Source organism: Microcaecilia unicolor, chromosome 1 (assembly GCF_901765095.1).
Source record: "Microcaecilia unicolor chromosome 1, aMicUni1.1, whole genome shotgun sequence".
NCBI lineage: Eukaryota > Metazoa > Chordata > Amphibia > Gymnophiona > Siphonopidae > Microcaecilia > Microcaecilia unicolor.
Window position 1 is genome coordinate 551328347 of NC_044031.1, and position 22431 is coordinate 551350777.

At 42.2% G+C, this 22431-nt stretch overlaps 1 protein-coding gene across 3 annotated transcripts in view; it reads right to left on the bottom strand.

Annotated features, from left to right (window-relative positions):
• The window catches only part of SNX31 (sorting nexin 31), a 128163-nt gene that overhangs the window by 13760 nt on the left and 91972 nt on the right, over positions 1-22431 (bottom strand). For 2 of the 3 annotated variants that reach the window (XM_030217317.1, XM_030217333.1), the window contains 3 exons: positions 9904-10011; positions 7136-7210; positions 5748-5822 (listed from right to left, as the gene is read on the bottom strand). In XM_030217317.1, coding sequence (XP_030073177.1) covers positions 5748-5822; positions 7136-7210; positions 9904-10011 — 258 coding nt within the window. The remainder of the gene's footprint in view (positions 1-5747; positions 5823-7135; positions 7211-9903; positions 10012-22431) is intronic. The other variant, XM_030217326.1, reaches the window with a different exon arrangement.

A 22431-nucleotide genomic window follows, 5' to 3' on the forward strand; every position in this document is an offset into this window, starting at 1 on the left:
ATATACAACTACTTATACTCGTTGAACCAGATCTACCTACAGTTTGAGTAAACTGACTGCCTAAGAACGGTTTACAAACTGTCTGAATCCAAGTAAAACAGATGCTATGAGTTCCTAACATGAGCAGTCAGGTTGAAATTGTGAACTCCCCTCGTCACAGAATACTGCTGGACTCATCACTTAGAAGCAGTTTCTAACAGGCTGAAATTATCTCTTGCAGCAGCTACAAAATCTATCTACTTAGAGAAACTGAGTCTGATCACAGTGGCCCATATTGCGATAACATCTTGGCTAGACAACTAATGTGCCCACCGTAGTGACCACAAAGAGTTCACACCAGCTTCAATTCATTCAGAATGCCAACAACATGACTGATAGAGAGTTATAAGCGGTGTGACCATTTCACAAGCTTCCTGAAAAAACTTCACTGGATGCCAGTACCATACAGGGCTAAATTTAAAACCATTGAATATTATTATTATTTGGTTCAAGGCCTGAGACTTTAGTTCAGGATTTAAAAGGAGATAAAAACTTATAGGCCTGTAACTCTGACTTGAACTTCAGTGTTGCTCAAAGGCACATGAGCTATTGGGACACTGCAGAGCAAACAGAAAACCACAAGGGTGGGGGTCTAACTGACAGAGTTGCATGGATGTAGCAATATGGTGGTAACAGATGTTTTTGAAAAACAGAACAAAGATGGCTTCATAGGAAGACGACCAGGTGTCACAGAAAGTGTTTTGAGGAAGATGTGGTCAAAAATGTAGAAATGAGGGGTCTTGCAAGAAGGTGGCTTAGTCTTCCAGTAAGGGGTGGTCTTTTGCTTGCTTTTCCAGTAAATACTCATTACCATAGCCAATCAGTGTTAACTATGACATTAACATAGATCCAATCAGGTGTGCTTACTGTCATATTACCCATATCCTGAATGGACATATAAAAATGAGTGTACTTCCTACTTCAAGCCAGAGAGACAGCCAAGCTGTCCTCTCCTATGAGAAACCAATGAACTGTAACTGAATTGGCAAGTAATCCAATTGCTTTCTCATACGTAGCTTTGAGTCTTTTTATATCTACTAATTGGCATTGAGTGATAAAATATAACATTAAAGACTCAAACCCAGAAAACACCTATGTGTAGCTGGGGTACTATATTCCCATAACTAATTTGTTGTTTATGTTACTGGTATATTCTGTGGAGTCTCAGATATAAAAGTAATTTTGTGTAGCAATGTTCTGTACTCCAAATGAGATTTCACTTATCTGCTAATAATACAAATGATCTTGTAATAAATGCCCACTGTTTTCTCTTGATTATTGTCTCCTGAATTAGTTTAAGTGCACAGCTCTAATGATTTAGGAGTCTATATATACGAGGTAAAAACTTACTAATGCAGCCTTGGGGAGCTATATTATTTCATGGATGGCATTACCACTGTCCAGGGGATAATAAACACACCCTAAAAATATACACCATCTTTCTGATCTTATTTTCAAGGTCCTCAAAGGAAAAGGACCAGAATATTTAAAGAATAGTTTATCCCTCTACACACCTTTGAGGCATCCAAGGGCCTCCTAAGGAGAATTCCTAGCTGTAATGTTACCAAACTAAATCACCTGATGCAACACCTGCTAGCGAGCCTTCTTAAGAGCACTCTTGTGTTCTGGAACTCGCTCCCAGAGGACCTACGCCTAACTCAAGACTATCTCTACTTCAGGAAGCAGATGAAAGCCTGGCTCTTTTCTCAAGCCTGTAATTGCTTAAAAGGACTGACTAGCTATTTATTATTTATTTATTTATTTGATATACCGCCTAGACCTAAGCGGTCTTACAACGTTTTCAGGTACCGGTACTGTCCCTAATGGGCTCAGAAACTATTATATTGTACCTGGGGCAATGGTGGTCTGGGTGACTTGCCCATGGTCACACGGAGCTGCAGAGGGAACTGAACCTGGTTCCCTGGAGCTCAACTCACTGCTGACCATTAGGCTCAACCTGTTACACTAACCATTAGGCCTTTCCTCCACTATAGTCACTAATACAACATAAGGACTAGCTTGTTACAAGAACTGTGGTGCTCCCTGCCTCTTGAATTGCAACAGGAAAAGGATTACTTGGCCTTCTGGAAAAACATGTAAGACATGGCTTTCTTCAATGGCTTTCTTGTAGTCTGACGGAAGAGGAGGTATTACTGATAAGTTGTTCCTGTGGATACAAAGCCTAGCATGATCCCTTCAGTAGCTGAAACCATCAAGCAACAGGAATTCCGATACTATCTCCTGAAAGAATCCTGTCAAACTTGCAACTAGAAGTCAACACGGCCAGGATACATAAGGAAAGTTTCCCATCACTGTAATGCAGCAGTACAGATCACACTAATAAATCTTAATACATAAAATATGTAATCATCTTTGTGACACAGGCAAATTACTTTGTAGTAACAGCATAAAAATAGAAAAGTGACAAATGTGAGAGTAATATACAATTAGAATAGATAGGGTAAACTTGGAAATAGAAAACTCAGATATAGCAACATGGTGTGGAGGGGCATTTTCAATATGAAATCTAAGTCTAATTTTGGATGTTTTGCACAAAATGTCCAAAATCTGAATAGAAAAGAAGATCATTTTCAAAAAAGAAAAATGTCTATTTTTTTTTTTTTTCCGAAAATACCATTTTGAACAAGGTTTTGTGATTTGGACGTTTTGCTTTTTAGTCCATTAAAATAAAAAAAAAAACCCAAATAGGTGCAAAACATAGAGTTTCATGCCACTGGGACGTAGGAGGAGCCAGCATTTTTAGTAGAATGGTCCCCCAGATATCCCAGGAGAGCAATGGGGAACCCTAGAGGGCACTTCTGTGCACTTCAAAAACAATGCTCCCTTATCTTGCTTGTCCCCTAAGCCTTCCAAAACCCACTGTCCCCCACTGTACACCACTACAATAGCCCTTATGGATGAAGGGGGCACAGTTTCCACCACAAGTGTGACAGTTAGAGGGAGATAGGGACAGGTAGAGATATGCAGTTCTGTAGGTATTTTGGCAAAGGCTTTGTAACAGCAGATCCCTAAAATACCATTGAAATTGAGCACATTCCAGCCTGAATGTGTCAATACCAGTCTCCATGTTCTATGTAAAATGGGGCTCCACGAAAGAACAAGAAGGGTAAGACAAAGGCATTGAGATAAATAAAAGCGGGTGGCTAATTGAAGGCAAATTATAGGTTCAGGACAATATGGTTTGTGCAATTGATCTTAATTTTATTTACATTTACTTGATTACACAGCTCCTTATAGAAATAAGTTTGAGGTGCATTATAATTCACTGCAGTCGCATTGCAATATAGAAACTACTACTATGATCCCCATCCAACTTCCTTCCCACACATTCTTGTCACCACTTGCCATCTAATACAACTTCTTCCCTCATACTCCAAGACAGGCATTGTAAAAAGCCATGTCTTACATTTTATCCAGAAGGCCAAGTAATTCTTTTCCTGTTGCAATTCAAGAGTCAAGAAGTTTCACAATTCTTGCCCTGCATAAGGAAAAGCTTGTTCATGAGTCAACTGCAGTCTGCATCCCTTCTGGGCACAATCCCCTGTAAATGGCACCCTACCCTTTGCCTTTAAAAGATAAAGGAGTCTGAGAAGTGTCCAGAAAATGGAATTCAAATTATTATTATTAATTGTACATGGGTTCTTTGCCCTTCTAGCAATTTCTTTATGAACCAAGAGTTGCAGTGAACTCAGAATTCATCATGTAGTATTTTGTAATTCTAGACCCAAACCAGACTCCAGATAATGTATGATGCATTATCTTGGGTGTAATTTAAAGTGTTGAATCTCTATTTAGTGGAGATCTGCCTTGGTCCCTCTTCTCTCCCTTCTGCTCTTCAAAGATATTAGCATGGATCCAGCAAACAATGAATTACAAGCTGAAGTGTTAGCCACCTCCCTGGTCTCCTGGACCTTGAGGGTATGGTCTCCATGCTGAGCTCCACCGGCCTGTTAACAAGAAACAAACTTAAGTCTCTCTGGCCCTCATGATCAAAAGCCCCGTGCTGTTCCAAACAGCGCTCTAAAAATAGCGCTGGAACAGTGCATGGCTTTTCTGCATCGATGATCAAGATAATGCATGCAAGAACTGTACCTGTGCATGCTCTCGGCACAATTCTCCCGCACTTGTTTGACAGGTCTGGGCTGTCAAAAGCCCAAACCTGTCAAACACAGGGGCTGGAGGTCCATGGGACCACCAAGCCCTGACTACCCCTGCCTCGAGCAAGGCAAAACAGGGGCTGGAGGTCCGGCAGACCTCCGGTCCCCCCGACGATCTCACCCCCCCCCCCAAGTTCAGGGAGGGCTGTAGATCCGGTGGGTCTCCTGCCCCCCGAACCCCCAGAAAATATCAAGTGGCCGGTGGTGGCGGCCAAACCCTCTCCCACCCAGCGAGCGACGGGGGGGGGGGGGCTGGAGGTCCACCCCAACTCCCCCCCCCCGCGTTGTTGTACCAATCCTTGGTGGTCCAGTAGGAGTAGTGACAACACGGGGCGGGGCTACAGACCATGTAAGGGAGTGATTCCCTTACATGGTTTGTAGCCCCGCCCAGCGTATCCCAGGATGCAATGGGCGGGACTAGGCACCGCCATTTTGCGATGTCATCCACTGGAAGAGGAGGGAGACAGGCTGCGTCCCTCCTCCAACTAAAGGTAGGGGGGGCTGGGAGGGGGGGTTGTCACTACTTCAACTCACGCTAGACCACCAGGGATTGGTATACGCTGGGGGGGGGGGAGTTAGGGTGGCTTCGCTCGCTGGGTAGGATGGTGGGAGAGGGTAGGGGGGCCGGGAGGGGGGTTGGTTGTCACTACTCCTACTGGACCACCAGGGATTGGTACAACAACGCGGGGGGGGGGAGGGAGTTGGGGCGGCCACTTGATATTTTCTGGGGGTTCGGCGGGCTGGAGACCCACCGGATCTCCAGCCCTCCCTGAACTTGGGGGGGTGAGATAATCGGGGGGACAACCTCCAGCCCCCTGTTCGCGTTTGTTTTTTTTTGGGGGGGGGGGGAACGGGTGCCTGCCAGCATGCAACTGCATGCTGGACAGGGCTCACCATTCCTCCCCAATGATCGGCGCAAACCCTAACGCCAGCTCGGAGCTGGCGTAGATTTTGCCGTGGCCATCAACCCAATCTTTGGCGCGCTGGCCGCTGATCATTGGGGATGAATGCGTTAAGCGCTGATTAGCATGCATTTGCAAGCTACTTGCACTGAGAGCCCTGTTTAGCATGCATTTGCATTCTACTTGCGCTAAGAGCCCTTGAGTGCGTTGTTTCATGCGCTCGAGGGCTCTGATCATGGGTCGGCAGCAAACTCCGGCGCTAGTATGGCATTAACAGCCTCTAGCGCCGGAGTTTGCTTTTGATCATGAGGGCCTCTGTCACAACATAAGAGCAGATTCCTGTGATCAACCAAAAAGCTTTTTCAAAGCAAAATATTCAAATATTGAATGATTTTCACTATAAGCCGATTCCTTTGTGCAGATCAAGCAATGTAAAAATATATGCAAAAATTATGGCAATGTGTTGCAGAATCTACATGTGAGCTGCTGCAGAAATGCAGGTCTGAATAAAAAGTTCATATAAAGCAAATATATTAAATTTAGAACCTTTTGACGCTGAGACAACAAGCAGTGCACGTGCTCCGAAAGTGATGCTGCTCACTCTGTGGTAATAATATCTGTTCCTCACCTGCAGGTTCCGATTGGTCTTCCTTTGCTGTTTGCTGGATTTCTTTACTGTATCTACTAGAGGCACTTCAATCTGCTGAAAGATGTAGTGAGGTTCAAATTGGCATATAACACTTTAAATATCCAAGTCTCTATGCACACAACATAAATGGGCACATTTCCCTTCCTACACCTCTAGAGGGGACAACAGTTTTGAGGTACTACTTCTTGTGTGCAGTGTGCGCCCAGAAGAATACACACCATGTAAAAGGAGGTGGTCTCAAGTCTTTAAATATGCAAACCTGAGACCTCAAGTTGCTTGCAGGAGCCTGCTCTAACAATTTGTGTCTGGTTCATATCTATTGGGTTTCCTATTCAATTACGACGCACAAGAATTCTTTTAGGAGCAGCTGACAACACTGCAAAAGCCATCTTGAACTTTGTATTCTGCTGCAGCCACTTCGTACTCATATTTTTGTCAGAACTAGAGTGGTTGTAGGTATAGATATCTATAACTGTATACATCCATCTAAAAACATACACATTATAACATTTATACCTTAAAAAACTATGCTTATTTATCAACAACAACACATTCTATACATCACTCTTTCTACATGTTATAAAATGTGGGGATTTTGCTGTGGTTTTTTTCTTTTTTAATCCAGAAGGTCCTCCCATTCTTATGGGCTTCTCACTAAATTGGATCAACTCTATTGTGCAGGATTGGGCAACCTCAGTCCTTCAGGGCTGCAATCCAATCGGGTTTTCAGGATTTCCCTAATGAATATGCATGAGATCTATTTATACGCACTGCTTCCATTGCATGCAAATAGATTTTTTTTTACATATTCATTAGGGAAATCCTGAAAACTGACCTGGCGAGAGCTGAGGTCGGACACCCTTGCTACTATGCAACAGCACCAATTGGCCTTCATTTGCAATTTCCCATGGTTCCTCCCTCCCCCTCATGCATACCTCTCTTCTACCAGAAACACAGCTCAACCATTGTCTTGCCTCACACAGGTTCCTTCCAGGCATTGGCCCAAGTGGATCCTAAACACAGCTACTAGGTGTCATCATTATGTGATGACAAATGCCTTCATCCAGGGTTGTGAAACCTAGGTCCGCTGTACCCCCAAGCTCAATAACCAATTCTGGGTCTTCCATAGCTACTGCACCAGGCTAGCCCCCTCTGATATTTGTTTTTAAACACAGAAGTGGCTTACAAATTCCCTTGGATGCAGTTCACACCATGTTTTGAAAGTAATTAAAACCTGCAGTAGGTAGGAACATGGACAAGGTAGGGCTATGCCATAGGGGCTAAGGAGTCTCCCCACCTTCAACCATCTCTTCATCTGCCTTAGTGGTGCTGGAGGAAAGTCCAGGTGAAAAAAAAAAAAGACTCACCATTTCTAGATCTTCCTTGGCAGGCATCAGCTGCTCTGAAAAACTCTTTTGTAGGCAGCTGCTCAACAGAAATGCCTAAAAGGGAGCAAACCACAAAGAGGATATTTCTATAATGCACGCACATAAAATCAGACTGTCACATACATGTCAAAATTCCATTTATGTATTATTCTGTAAAGATGCACATACATACCTTAGAGATGGTCGACCTAAATGTTGAGATTGCTGACCTTAGATATGGGCGACCTCGATTTTCGCCAATAATGGAAACCAAGGACGCCCATCTCAAAAATGACCAAATCCAAGACATTTGGTTGTGGGAGGAGTCAGCATTCGTACTGCACTGGTCCCCCTGACATGCCAGGACACCAACCGGGCACCCTAGGGGGCACTGCAGTGGACATCCTAAATTACTCCCAAGTCCTTAGCTCCCTTCCCTTGTATGCTGAGCCCCCCCCCAAAAAAAACCCCCCAAAACTCACTCCCCACAACTGTACAACACTACCATAGCCCTTATGGGTGAAGGGGGGCACCTACATGTGGGTACAGTGGGTTTCGGGTGGGTTTTGGAGGGCTCACATTTACCACCACAAGTGTAATGGGGGGGGGATGGGCCTGGGTCCGCCTGTCTGAAGTGCACTGCACCCACTAAAAACTGCTCCAGGGACCTGCATACTGCTGTGATGGAGCTGGGTATGACATTTGAGGCTGGCAAAAAATGATTTGTTTTTTGGGTGGCAGGGGATTGGTGACCACTGGGGGAGTAAGGGGAGGTCATCCCCGATTCCCTCCAGTGGTCATCTGGTCAGTTCGGGCACCTTTTTGAGGCTTGGTCGTGAAAAAAAAGGGACCAAGTAAAGTCTGCCAAATGCTCGTCAGGGACGCCCATCTGTTAAGCACGCCCCCGTCCCGCCTTCGGTACACTGCCGACATGCCCCCGTGAACTTTGGTCATCCCCGCGATGGAAAGCAGTTGAGGATGCCCAAAATTGGCTTTCGATTATGCCAATTTGGGCGACCCTGAGAAAAGAACTCCCATCTCCCGACTTATGTCAGAAGATGGGTGCCCTTCTCTTTCGAAAATGTCCCTCAATGACTCCTAAATCTTTTTCTTGAGTGCTGACTCCTACGGTGGACCCTAGCATCAGGTGACAATGATTCAGATTATTCTTCCCAATGTGCATCAGTTTGCATTTGTCCACATTAAATTTCATCTGTCATTTGGATACCCAGTCTTCCAGTTTCCTAAGGTCTTCCTGCAATAATGTGAATTTGGCAATTAAAATTGAAAATCTTGATAAGTTTGCCTCAGATTCTTGGTTATTTCTGCACATGATAAGTTTAAGCAGTATCTGAGATGCTCCATGTTCCATCCAGTTCAGTCTATTTCACTGGTATCTAGGGCTTTATATCTACCACTGTTTAACAAGAAAGCTCTCAATGGTGGTTAAGATGTTCTTCTTCAATATCAGAAGACAGTTTGATCTCACTACATTCTGGAATCTTCCAAAGAAGCAGCTGTTATTCCTTTCACCTTGCTAGTGACTTTAGCACTGGATCCTGACTGGGATTGGATTGGTTAAAAAACTTTTTTTTTTTCTTTAGCCATAGGAATTCCTCCTTTTTTTTTCTTTGACTGAGAGAGTTTTCCCAGATGTGGCAAAAGTCACTCAAAAACAAAAGCAATTTCTTTTGGTGTATCCTAGATTTCTGGCTCTTGGCACATTACTGTGGTTGATACTTCCTTGTAAATGTATTATTAAATATAAGAATACTACAGATACATTTTTGATCCATCTCAATTGGCAATGTTTTTGAGCAATAAAGTGGTTTCTGAAGAACAAGTACACATCTCAGAAGGGTGGAGGTTCTTCTGGCTGATCTGGGGCTTGGTTTACCAGTGTAAATTGTATATTTTTTGTTCCTCCTCTTTGATTTCCTGTTAGTTGTGGAGAAATGTTTTTCTTTTTCTGCCCCCTTCATATTGTTTGATCTCTTGAATTCTCCTAAACTAAGGAATTGCGGAAGCTGTCAAATTTAATTTTCTTTCCTTCCCGCAGACTGTTATTTGTATTTTTAGTTTAACAAATTTGATTTCTAACTGAAGATTTTTCTTGAAGTCATTAATGAAATCATTTGATAAATAAAAAAAACCCAAAACAAAAAATACACAATTTATGTTTTTCTCTCCCAATCTAAACTCCTCTGGAAATGGCATCTCCAAATATGAACAATTAACAGTTGTTCAGGTGCTAGCTGGAACACATCAAAAGCTGAGGGAAATTTGGGATGGTGGACAGATCAGAAAAATGAGGATTATCTTGTTTTCTTCATGATTGGGTAACAGGTGGATTGGGCCTGCATCATCCAGTCTATTTACACATGCCCAATATAGCTTCATTTCACATTACTGGGGCAAAGCAACATCAGGGCAAACTAACATTACTGCCTTAAAGGTTTTGCTTGATAGACCATATATAACCTACCTGGCATATTCTGTGCAAAAAAAAATTTTGAGAGCCATTTATTCTGGTAAACAGCTGTTTATACATGCAAACCAACTGTCGGAAAATCATCATCCATCAACACAGCTTAAAAACATGTGCATTTCTTTTCCAGGTCTCAGTTATTATGCTGGTTGTAGAAATACAATCTGTTATAACTGACTGCAGTCTGCACTAAAGAGCTGCTGTGGGTATTCTGGAGTCGCTGTTCATCTCAGCCAGCAGAAGCCACTATTTGACAGCAGTCCCGCCTGTCCAGACTCACCTGCTCTGTGTAAATTGTGATCCACCTCCAAGAATCTAGATCACTATATTCAAATTTCAATTCCAATTTCTGTCCCTTTCTGTGTCCTTGCTCTTCTAGATTTTGGCCCTGAAACACAAGAGAAAAGAACATGGCTTTGTTTTACTGAAAAACCAAGAGGGGGGGGGGGGGGGGTAGGCTAACGTGGTTCTAACACAGGATATTTATTAACATTCAATCAACTTGAACCATGTGCATCAGCTTCAGGAGTCAAGAAATCTCAAAAAAAGTTGATAAATCAAAACATCCAATAAGCCAACAGTACAGCATTAAGGGGTCCTTTTACAAAGCGGCAGTAAGCCCAATGTGGGCTTACTACTGCTAAAAGGGAAGTACCGCTGGGCAGCAGCCCAGCAGTAGTTCCCATCCCCAGTGCATGGTGTGTACCCAGCAGTAATTGGTCAGTGCCATGCGCTGCTTGGTTACCGCCGGGTTAGTGCAGGAACCTTTACCACCACCTCAATGTGTGCCGGTAAGTGCTCCCCCCCCCCCCCCCCGAAATGGCCGCGCGGCAAGTGCTTCACTTGCCACATGGCCATTTCCTGAAAAAAAAAACCCCCAAAGACCTGCCCTTTTACTGCTGTGGTAAAAAGGGGGCCTCGGCGCACGTCAAAATCAGACGCCGACACCAGCACAGGCCCCCCTTTTGCCGCAGCTTCGTAAAAGGGGCTCAATAGGAACAAAGTCAAATGTGAGCGATCACTGCACACAGTGTGAAATAGTGAGTCTACAAAGGACACAGTAGTTAAGAAATCACATACCATTTTGTGTTATCTTCCGTCGGGTTCCCAACACCATGTGCTGATTAAATCAAATAATGTACTCAGTTTTAAGTGCCAATTTACTGTTCAGTATTAAATATCAGTTCACTTGCACCATGTTTGAGCATTCTGCGGTGCTTTGGGTAAAATACTCTGGAAGTTTTTGCTATATTGCTGTTTTCTCCACCTGAGTCCTTTGAAACAGTTTCACTACGAAACCCAAGGAGTTGGGTATCTCTTATCTAGGAGGAATACTGTGCAACAAGCAGTTGCTTTAATTTGGACACTGAGCAAATTTGATGGCAGTGACTGCCGAGGACCAATTCCAAGACAGAGTTCTTCTGGAGCAGATGACTGCATAGAGCACACATTTTAAAAAAAATATATATATATTGTGCACTGGTGAATTGACACTTAAACTTGAGCACATTATTTGATTTAATTAGTGCATGGTGTTGGGAAACTGATGGAAGATACACAAAATGATCATGTTTTAGCCACTTTTCAGTGGATGTGCTTGCTGAAACTATGATCTGAGGGTTCCTTCTAATTATTTAAAATGTACTTTGTTGGCTTATTCACTGGATTTTTTTGTATTTTGTTTTTTTTTTTTCACTATAATTCTCAGGCAGCTTACAACCCTGGTCAATTAATTTTCTGGCTCTTTCTGATGTCATGCATGACCTGGAAGTGTTATAGTTCAGGCCACAGATAGATGAACCAGATGTATGTGCTGCTGCTGTGGCACAGGAAGAGGAAGCAGCTTGGGAGCTTGCTCACTCACCCATGAGAGAAATCACAAAATCTGAAGGAGCACTCATCACGCTTAATTTGACAAGAAAATAAAGAGGGAATTATCTTGAGACTAGTGATTAGAACAATCTATGTTGCTATAGTTCAAATTAGCGGTGTGTACTGAGGTCTTTAAAAATAGGACCATTGTTCAAGCAACTTTAGTGTCTCTCTGTGGTTATCAATAAAATAAATATAAAATAAAAACTATTGAAACTGTCAATAAAAAAATGTCTCTCCAGTCCTGGTTCCAATGCCTGGGATATCTCAGCAGCGGTGGAAGTAAACTCTTGCAAGGCCACTCCTGCATGGCCACATCTTGGAAAGTGAACTCTTTTGTTCAGCTCTGATCCTGGCCTCTGCTCTAAGGTGGAGGGGTGAAGAAAGGCATTCAGAAGGCCTGGGGACAGAGTTCCACTGCAATTATTTACATTGTTCAGCTTATGCTAAAGTAAGAGAGAGAAAGGAGGTGATAGAAGTGAACAGTGAAGAGCACAGTCATCGTTATGCATTGTGGCAATCTCACTGTACACATTTAAAGATGGCTGGTGACAGATATAGGGTAAGCACGTCTTGCCCAGACTCCCTCTCTCACCCCTACATTAGTGAGGGAAATTGCTGGGACCATCTGTGAGCCTGGTGATTGGGAAAACTAAAGGATGTGCATTTGTTTGAAACAATATTCCCAATATTGTTTCATTCAGTTTTCAAAATATAAACGACTGGGAAAATATTTTTGTAGGGGTTTTTTGTGTGTGTTATGTTAATAGTGCACCCTCTTTTGGAAATACTGTGCATTCTTACCAGAGAGTGCTGGGCACATGCATGAACCATTGAGCATGCATGCACTATCGAGAAAGAATGCACACTCTTTTCAATAGACTGCACATTCTTAACTAAAAAGCTCGAAAAGAATAAAATGAACATTTCTGTAAATGACACAGGAAATAGCATGAAAAATTTCATACTACACACCTCCAGGGAAAACATGAGGTAGCTGGTTATCAGCCAGCACAAAGTTTGTGAAGAGTCCTTCCTTTTATATACATTAGAGAATGACACAGGGATAGAAACACATAATTAACTGCGGGGCGGGGACAAACTTTTTTTTTTTAATTTTAAATTACAAACCATGGTAACATTTTTAGCTCACGGTAAAAGTCAGCTGGTGGTAAATGCCGAGACACCCATAGGGATATAATGGGCGTCTTGGTGTTTACCGCCAGCTGATTTCTACTGTGAGCTAAAAACGCTATCGTGGCTTACTTTCTCCCTGTATCATTCTCTAAAACACGATTCAAAAGTGCAACACCCCTTCGAGAAAAGCTGCACTGGCTCCCAATCAAAGAACGGATCATCTTCAAAATCTGCACTTTAGTCCATAAAATTATATACGGCGTAGTCCCAGGATACATGATAGACCTTATAGATCTACCAATAAGAAACAGAGCCGGATCGTCAAGATCATACCTAAACCTACACTACCCAAATTGCAAAGGCATGAAATACATGTGTAGGATAAACATAAAGGAATCCTGTTCAGAAGGAATGGATCCTCAGGAGCTTAGCCGAGATTGAATGGCAGAACCGGTGGTGGGAGGCGGGGCAAGTGCAGGGCAGACTTCTACGGTCTGTGCCCTGAAAAGACAGATACAAATCAAGGTAAGGTATACACAAAAGTAGCACATATGAGTTATATTGTTGGGCAGACTGGATGGACCGTGCATTTGGGTGAGTGTTCATCAAGTCAGAAACAAATCCCATTTGGTTTCCATCAGACGGCAGAAATTTAATTAAGTATGAGGGTACGTGCAACTGGCATTGAGTTCCAAAATGGTGTCCAAACACTGGTAGGCGACGTCCAACAGGGGTGTCTAAATCCTGTATCTCTCTTTGTTCAAAAGCAGCTTGAGTGACCATTAAAATCCACCAATGAGATAGTAAAGGAGGATCAAGAAGTAGCCAATGTTGGAGAATGCATTTAAGGCCCATCAAAACCATTTGCTGCACAAATCCTGAATAGCCCTTTGGCAAAGGATGCGCCATGTCTAGAACGGAGAATAAGATTAAAGGTTGTGGTGTCCAGCAAGAACACCACAGTTGTGACACATGGACTCCCACTGTCCTTCAAAATGAGTAGATCATTGAACAGGCCCAAAATTGATGTCCCAAGGTAGCTGCAGATTGAACACACTTATGACAATGGTCCGATTCTGCAAATTTGGCCCGATACGCTTGATGTGGAGAAATGTAAAGGCGTATCACCAATTTATATTGGAGTTCCCAATGAAGCAAGTTAGAGGTAAGAGAACGGTATATTTACAAAGGCTCCATTGCAGTTGGTCAGCTGAAACTGAAGTAGCTAAATCAGAGGTCCACTTTTGGGCTAGTTGTTCAAAGTCAAACTCTGGCAGGAGCTCTTGCAATGTTTTATGGTGGCATCAAAATGGCACTTGCAACTGAGCTTCTAAGCTGAATGTCTCTGATATGGATTCATGACCCGTAGCAGTTCATGACTCAATAGGTAAGGTCCTTATATACTTATGTAATTGTAAATATGACATCTGTGATTAACAAATCATATTCAGTACATAAGGAGTTAAAGGTACTCAAGTGCCTATCTTCAGTAACACATTGAAATACATAACATAATCCTTTAGTCTTCCAATTCTGGAATGCCCTAGTCATCATCCCCGGTAAAAAAAAAAAAAAAAAAACAGCACATCCCCTTGAATAGGCAAAAATGGGGATACCCTACATGAGTCCAGCAGGAGAAAGTAGAGGCTGATCAAAGGATGAATCCAACACTGGAGATGTAATAGAAACCTACTTTTATTGATGCAAACGTTCAGTGACCCAACACAGACCGTGTCGGATCACTGAACATTTGCATCAATAAAAGTAGGTTTCTATTACATCTCCAGTGTTGGATTCATCCTTTGTTAAGCTTCTACTTTCTCCTGCTGATACCTTACATGACACATGCAGCATCTGACAAACCCAGCGCCATGTCTGCAGTATTGTCCTGCTCAGAGGGTATGCTGGGAAAATGATGTTTAATAATTTTGGGGGCAAATGGAGCACTAAGCTCGGATGAAGAGGCTTTAGTAAATACAATTCTGCCAGCATAAAGGAAAAATAAGCCACACCACGTAGCCAATTATTAATATGGTGCATTACACAGGCTTGTGAAAATAAGCGTATACTTAGTAATACCAATCTGCCTTTATTACAAGGCAAATGTACTCGCACCATTGTTATGCGAGCTCTATGACCTGCCCATAAGTATTGATTAAGATACTGGGTCAACTGGCAATCCTGTCTCCACAAAAAAAATCAGTGGTGGCAATAAGTCCACTTGGCGAGTAATGCCATATTATACAATGCAATACGACCCATTATAGAGAGAGGAAAAGTCCTCCAAATTCACAACATGCTCTTAGTATTCATCAATAAAAATTGATCCACATTACATCTATATAAGTTATTGAGATCCTGTGGTATTTACACACCTAAATATTTGATTAGCTCATCAGTCCAGGTCAAAGGGATGGGCCCCCACCAAGAGTGTCTCACCTCCTCTTGAAAAGGTAACACTACTGTTTTAGTTAGGTTTAAAGTAAAACCAGAATAATAGTGAAATTCCTCCTCCAGTAAGCATACCAAAGAAGCTTGAGGTTGAGTTAATGTCAATAACAGGTCATCTGCAAAAGCCAATAAATGAACTTTACTGGTACCTAGCTTAACCCCAAATATATCTGTTTCATGCTGTAACGTACAAAGAAAGGGCTCCAGGTATATTAAAAATAAAAGAGGGGAGAGAGAGCAACCCTGATGGGTACCACACGGAATCGGGAATGAAGCTGTCCTAATATCATTCACCTACACCGAGGCCTTAGGTGCAGTATAAAGAATATTGATAGCCTGATAAAATCAGCCATCTATTCCAAAATATCTTAAAACCTTTAAACAAGTATGGCCAGGCCACCTTATCAAAGGCTTTTTCTGCATCCAAGGCCATGAGCACTCATCTCGCGTTCAAAACAGAATGACGACCCTGAACAAATCCCACTTGGGAGTCAGTAATTATAGATGGCAAATCAGCCACTAGTATCGTAGCCAGTATTCGGGCTAATATTTTCCGATCCACATTCAGGAGTGATATCGGACAATAAGACTCCAGGCATGTAGGATCTTTCCCTGGCTTCAGTATAAGAGTAATTAGAGCTTTATTTGCAAACAATGGAAAAGCACCCTTTCCAGCGCTGCTGAATAATATGCTGCCAAGGGCCCACAGACCACTGAAGAGAGTAATTTGTAAAACTCAGGTGTATAACTGTACAGTTCTTAACATGTTTTATTGCCTGCTGTATTTCTTTACCTGTTAACGGGGTGTTCAGGGATCGCTTCATTTCCAAGGTAGACCTAGGCATACCTGCATCTTCTAAGTAATCTACCACTTCTTGGCCTTCCAATTGGTCACCTTCCCCTACCCCCTGCATAAAATCTTGAAAGTATTGAGAAAAAAAATGTGGGCTATAGCTGAAGTTTTGCGACAGATGACTTGTGGGTCGAACACACAAGGTATACACCTGGAGCCCAACCAGTTTTTAGTGAGGTGAGCCAATAGCCTACCAGGACGATCCTCAATTTTATAATACTTAAACGTACAATAAAAGATCATCTTTTTTGTACACTTGTGGATTAGTGAATTTAACGCAGACTGCATAGCCTCTCTCACTGATGGTGCTGGATGCTGTATAAGTTTGTTTTGCTAAACATATTTTTTTTCCAGTCCAAGTATGCATTGGGGATATTCTTTTATTTTGTGCTGCTACATATACTAGTATGTCACCATGCATAAACACTTCAGCTGTCGCACAAAAAAGCAGTGGTTCCTCCGCATGTTGGGCATTAAATGTAGCAAACTCCTCCCACTTCCTTTGCAAAAACTGTTGAAAATGGAAGTCCCCATGCAAATACGCTGGGAATAGCCAGCCACTTCTTGCAGTTTGAGGGTCTCCCACTGCTATGTCCACCCAAAGAAGTGAGTGGTCAGAGACCAGAGGAGGACCAATCTCGGCTTCATTTACCTTGACAAAAATAGTTGATGACACCAAAATATAATCCAAGCGAGACCATGACCCATGGGCTTGGGACAAATGGGTATAATCACATTCAGTGGGATGGAAGAGACTCCAGGGATCCAATATCCCCAGAGAGGAGCATAACATAGGTATTCCCCTGGTCTACCCCAACGCAGGTCCCGCAGTTCCAGAGGATCCATCCAGGAAGGAATCCAGAACCTGGTTAAAGTCCCCAACCATCACCATTGGGAGGGAACGGTTGTGCAAGCCTTTCTGCACCAATTGCCTAAAAAAAGCATGCTCATAAACATTTGGTGCACAGACTACCAACAAGTTAAAAGCAAACTCCTGCATTGCAATCTTTACCATTAAATAACATCCAAATGCATCTTTAGTTACAAGCTTAATCTGCGTATCAACACTGTTACGCCTGCCTTCGTGTTGAGGAATAATAAACTTCTTCCACCCAATTTCTTTTAAGCTTCTGGTGTTCAAAATCAGTGAGTTTAGTTTCTTGAAGACAAACAATGTCAGCCTTATATTGTTTTAGTTGAGTTAAACGTTTGCTACATTTAACCAGAGAAGAAACACCAGAGACATTCCAAGAGAGCAGGCAGACTACATTATTAAAGGGCATGCCAATACCAGTACCAAGGTCAAATCACAGAGCACTTCCCTAATTGTTCGCAAGCAGCCAGCTCTTTACCCAGGAACCCAAGTCCAACCTCTCCTATAAACCAACATGCTCACCCACAATTCCACCATCCCAAATCTCAAAAAGAAAAGAAAAAAATGCACCCATAGCTAGAACCAAACTTTCACATATACCACTCTCCAAAAATAAATCAATCCACCCAGCCCTCCCTGTCCCCTCCCCTCCCCCCCCATGCTTGAAAAATAAGCTCTCTCCCATGCACGCACATCATGAGAACCTGAGATCACTTTAGAAACTAGGAGATCCCCCAAACAAATTCTCATACAATCATTCAGCCATTCAATACCAAAGTATAAACAAAGATATGTTTGAATGATTTTGCTTTCATAAAGCCTGTTCCAGATACCTTCCTCTAGATTTTTCGCTAAACCATCAGGGAGTAATTATAGCATCGCCAAGATATTTTTATAAGTCTGTAAATATTTCCTGTTATTATCCATTAAGTAGTTGCTGTATTATTTATAAAATTCTGCATAGATTGTGAGGTATCAAAAGATTTCCACTGTCCATCAACATAGACTTTTAAGATTGCTGGATATATTCTTGCAGTCATAAAGCAGGTTACAAATTGACGTTAATCGCCATCTTTTCTCCAATAAAGCCATGAAGTAATCTTGAAAAGTAAGATTTGTTGTCAGTCATAGCTGAAATTATCCCGATATTTCCTGTAACTCAACTTTGTGAGCATACTTTAAAATTTGAGCGATCAATACTCGAGGTCGGCTATGGCCTATTTTCAATCTGCCCATGCGGTGTGCTCGTTTCAGCTTAAGTGGGTCTCCACTGCCAAGCTGCGGCATATATTCAGCTATCCAGTTCTCCAACAGAGTCAGGAGCCAGGTCTCAGGAAGCGTTTTTGGCAGGCCCACAAATTGTATATTATTCCTAGGTGACCCGTTTTCCAAGTCATCTAGTAGTTGTGCCTTCTCAGCCACTCGGGACCTCAGTGTTTTCAGATCTTTATTGGTCGCTGCCCTCGCCTCTTCAGTATCAGAGACTTGTTCGAGCTCGCCAGTTCGGTGTTGAGTTTCTGTGAGTAGTGATTCAAATTGTTGTATTTGGTTAGAAAGTTTATCAAAGTGGGGCTCCAGTACTTTTGCCACCGTTAATGTAATTTGCCCAATTTGAGCTTCTAAAATCTCACAATGCGCTGAGTTTGTCATCTTGTCTTCACCACTTCAAGTCTTTTTTTCATCTTTTTTTTAACAGATCTAAAGGACATCAGCACTCCAGATTTGACCACAAAATTGTCCACAAATAGTGTCAACTGTTTTGCCCAATCTATTGCATTAAAATGGCTTTAAATCAAAGTAAGGCACCAAAGGGAGTGGGGGATCTCAAGAGCAGCATAGGACTCCATCTGTTCCGCTCACAGCATCATGTGATCTCCTTATATTTCTGTTTTATTTCTCTAGTGATCCAGTACAGGCTGAGTTGACGGGGTTCCCAGTTCAATTTTTATCTTCATATTTCTATTTATTTATTTTCTCATTGTGGTGAGGGTCTGCAAGTGACTGAGGTATTCTGTTTGCAAATAGTTGCTGTGTAGAACTCTGTGACAGTCCCACTCTGGTTCTATTTGACCAGTAGTAGGTTTGTTGGTGTTGCAAGGAATCAAAACTGTACACTGATATGGTTTATTTTGTTTATGTCTTGAATATTAAAATAAAAAGGGGAAAAAAGAAATCAAGTAGAAATAAAGTAAATAAGCAAGCAACCAAGTAAATAAATAAACGGAGGCGTGGGCAGGGAGGGGGTGGGGGGTCCAGTATACTTGTGTGCCTAGGGCCCACAGAAGGATTAATCCTGCCCTGCCCACCGCCTTTGCTGACGAGCAGATCAAGGCATTTAACAAATAAAAATATTATGGTATGAAAAAGAACGCCAAAATATTAAAATAGGAAAGACATTCACACAGATTCACTGAAACTTGAACACTAACCCCCCTGTTTACTAAAGCTTAGCTTGAGTTATCTGCAGCAGGGCCCATTTTATTCCTACGGGCCCTGCTGCAGATAACTCGAGCTAAGCTTTAGTAAACAACCCCCTAAATAAAAACAAGCATTGGATCAGACAGGCTAACTCAATGATTTAGGAGCTAAGAAATAAACATCAGAATGTCATGTTGCTTGCTTGGGACCAGTAAAACCAGTTGACTGGAATTTAAAATTCTAAGGGGCCCTTGTACTAAGCCACGTAGGTGCCTTTCGCACGCCCAATTTGGAGTTACTGCCCGGCTACTGTGTGGCCTGTAAGGTAATTTCAATGTTTACATGCATCTGCTATGCACCCCAGAAAATATATTTCATTTTCTGGTGCACGGTGAAAATCGGGCAGTAACTCCAACATGATGCACGTAGGCGATTACCGCACAGATAACGTGAGAGATCCTACCATTAAAGTCAATGGTTGGCGGTAAGGTCTCAGACCCAAAATGGACATGCTTATTTTGCCAAACTTCCATTTTCAGCAAAAATGTTAAAAAGGCGGGTTTTTTAGGCTTGCTGAAAAATAGATCTGCACACGCCCAAAACATGCACCTACACTACCGCAGGCCATTTTTTAGTGCACCTTTTTAAAAGGACCCCTAAATGACCAAGAAGGTGTGAAGGGAATGGTTAAAGAGGATAAGATGGGGTTCCTAAGTGATATGCCTTTTGTGTAAAAGCACAAGATTTTAAACCATATGCGAAAATGAACGAGAAGCCAATGAAGTTGTAGAAGTAAAAGGTGTAAGGGGGTCATGTTTATGAGCCCTACATAAAAGTCTTGCTGCAGTATTCTGTAGTGTTTGAAGACATTTGATGTAGGTACTTAGAGATAACTGCATAAACTGAATTGCAGTTATCCAGGTGAGCTATCAAAAATGCATGGATAAGAGTATGAAAAGATGGCAAAATCCAGTTACACAGGCAAATAACGCAGTATGCATAGTGAGAAAAAAAAGCAGCTCTTACCACTGCTCCAACTTGAGCCGGTGGTGGGAGGCGGGGCTGGTGGTTGGGAGGCGGGGATAGTGCTGAGCAGACTTATACGGTCTGTGCCAGAGCCAGTGGTAAGAGGCGGGGATAGTGCTGGGCAGACTTATACGGTCTGTGCCAGAGCCGGTGGTGGGAGGCGGGACTGGTGGTTGGGAGGCGGGGATAGTGCTGGGCAGACTTATACGGTCTGTGCCCTGAAGAGGGCATGTACAAATCAAAGTAGGGTATACACAAAAAGTAGCACATATGAGTTTATCTTGATGGGCAGACTGGATGGACCGTGCAGGTCTTTTTCTGCCGTCATCTACTATGTTACTATGTGAAAGTTAGCTCTGAATTATTCATACCAGCTGAATACTGATCCATTTTCAGTCAGTCCAAAACAGACTGGACTGTTTTTCTGGTCAAATGACTGGAGCAAGAGCGAGAGAGATCTGAAGAAACATCCTACTACTACTACTACTATTTAGCATTTCTATAGCGCTACAAGGCATACGCAGCGCTGCACAAACATAGAAGAAAGACAGTCCCTGCTCAAAGAGCTTACAATCTAATAGACAAAAAATAAAAAATAAGCAAATCAAATCAATTAATGTGAATGGGAAGGAAGAGAGGAGGGTAGGTGGAGGCGAGTGGTTACAAGTCTGCTCTATTCCACAAGTCTCCTGCAGGGTGAAGAGAGAGTCTGAGCTTGCCACTCACACCTGCCCCTGGATCCTGATCTAGGTGAATTTTTTTTTTTTTTTTTTTTTTTGGGGGGGGGGGGGGGAAAGAAGTTATGTAAATTAAAATCAGACTTTACCTGTATTTTGCCTATTTTAGTGGACCACAATGTTTAGAAATACGAGACTACAGAAAACGGACATCAAGTGTTGGTCAAAGTACTTAAGTAAAAATAAATATAAATATATATTTTAATATTTAAATAAAAGTACAGTGAAGAACACATTAAAAATGTACTTGTGAAAGCAAAAAAATTATTGCCTACTATAATACTTTTTGAGTAAAAAGTTAAAGTATCGCAACTACAATGAAGGCAACTAGTTTATCAACTCACATCAGTTTAACCACTCACATCAGGGGCCATTCTCTTGACATCATTTCTCATAAATTCTCCTCCGACCAATACTTCACTATATCTGACATCGATTGGTATCCCATTCCATGGTCGGATCACTACAAATCATCCTTCACCTTGCAATGGCGCAGAAAAGGTCAGCCCACATCTCACATCCCGACCACCATCCTTACCAGAGGACGGATCGATAATGTCAAATTCTGGCAAAATATCTATGCGAACAATTGGTCAATCCAACCTAATTCAGATCTTTTTCTTACACTTTGGGATAATAGGTGCACAACAATATTGGATGAAATTGCACCTCTACGACCCATGACTACAGGTAAACGAAACCCATCACCATGGTTTAACGATTTGATGAGAAATGTAAAATCTCAAACCAGGAAACTGGAAAAAGCATGAAGCAAGTCCAGAGATAATCTTGCCTTTATCACTTGGAAACAATCGCAAAGAAACTATAAATACGCCATCAAACATGCTAAAAGATCCTATTATACACAAAAAATCTCAACGTTTGGCACAGACATGAAGAAATAATTCCAACTTTAAAAAAACCTCTTAAACACAGATCCAGTGACATCATCGCCTTTAAATCGTCCTTCTGCAGATCAATTGGCAAAATACTTCAGAGAAAAAGTAACTAATCTTCGTAACTCAATCTCTAAAGATAACTCCACTATTGACACCTTCCTTGACGTACTGGACCCTGGAACTGTTGAAACACCCGTTGACCGTTACTGGACTAAATTTTACCCCCTTACTATTGAAGAAGTCATCATAACCATAGCAAAACTCTCTAGATCACAATGCCACGACCCCTGCTCCAACTACCTTCTGAACAGCGCCCCTTCATGCTTTATCTCCGATCTCACCTCCCACTTAAACTTTTTACTTCAAAAAGGCTCTTTCCCCACCAAGCACGGTGACATATTACTAGCACCTATCCCAAAGAATACAAAGAAACCTGTGAATGACGTTACCAACTACCGTCCAATTGCATCCATACCTCTAATCACCAAATTATTGGAAAACAGAATGACCTCACAACTTAATGAATATATTCAGAAATTCT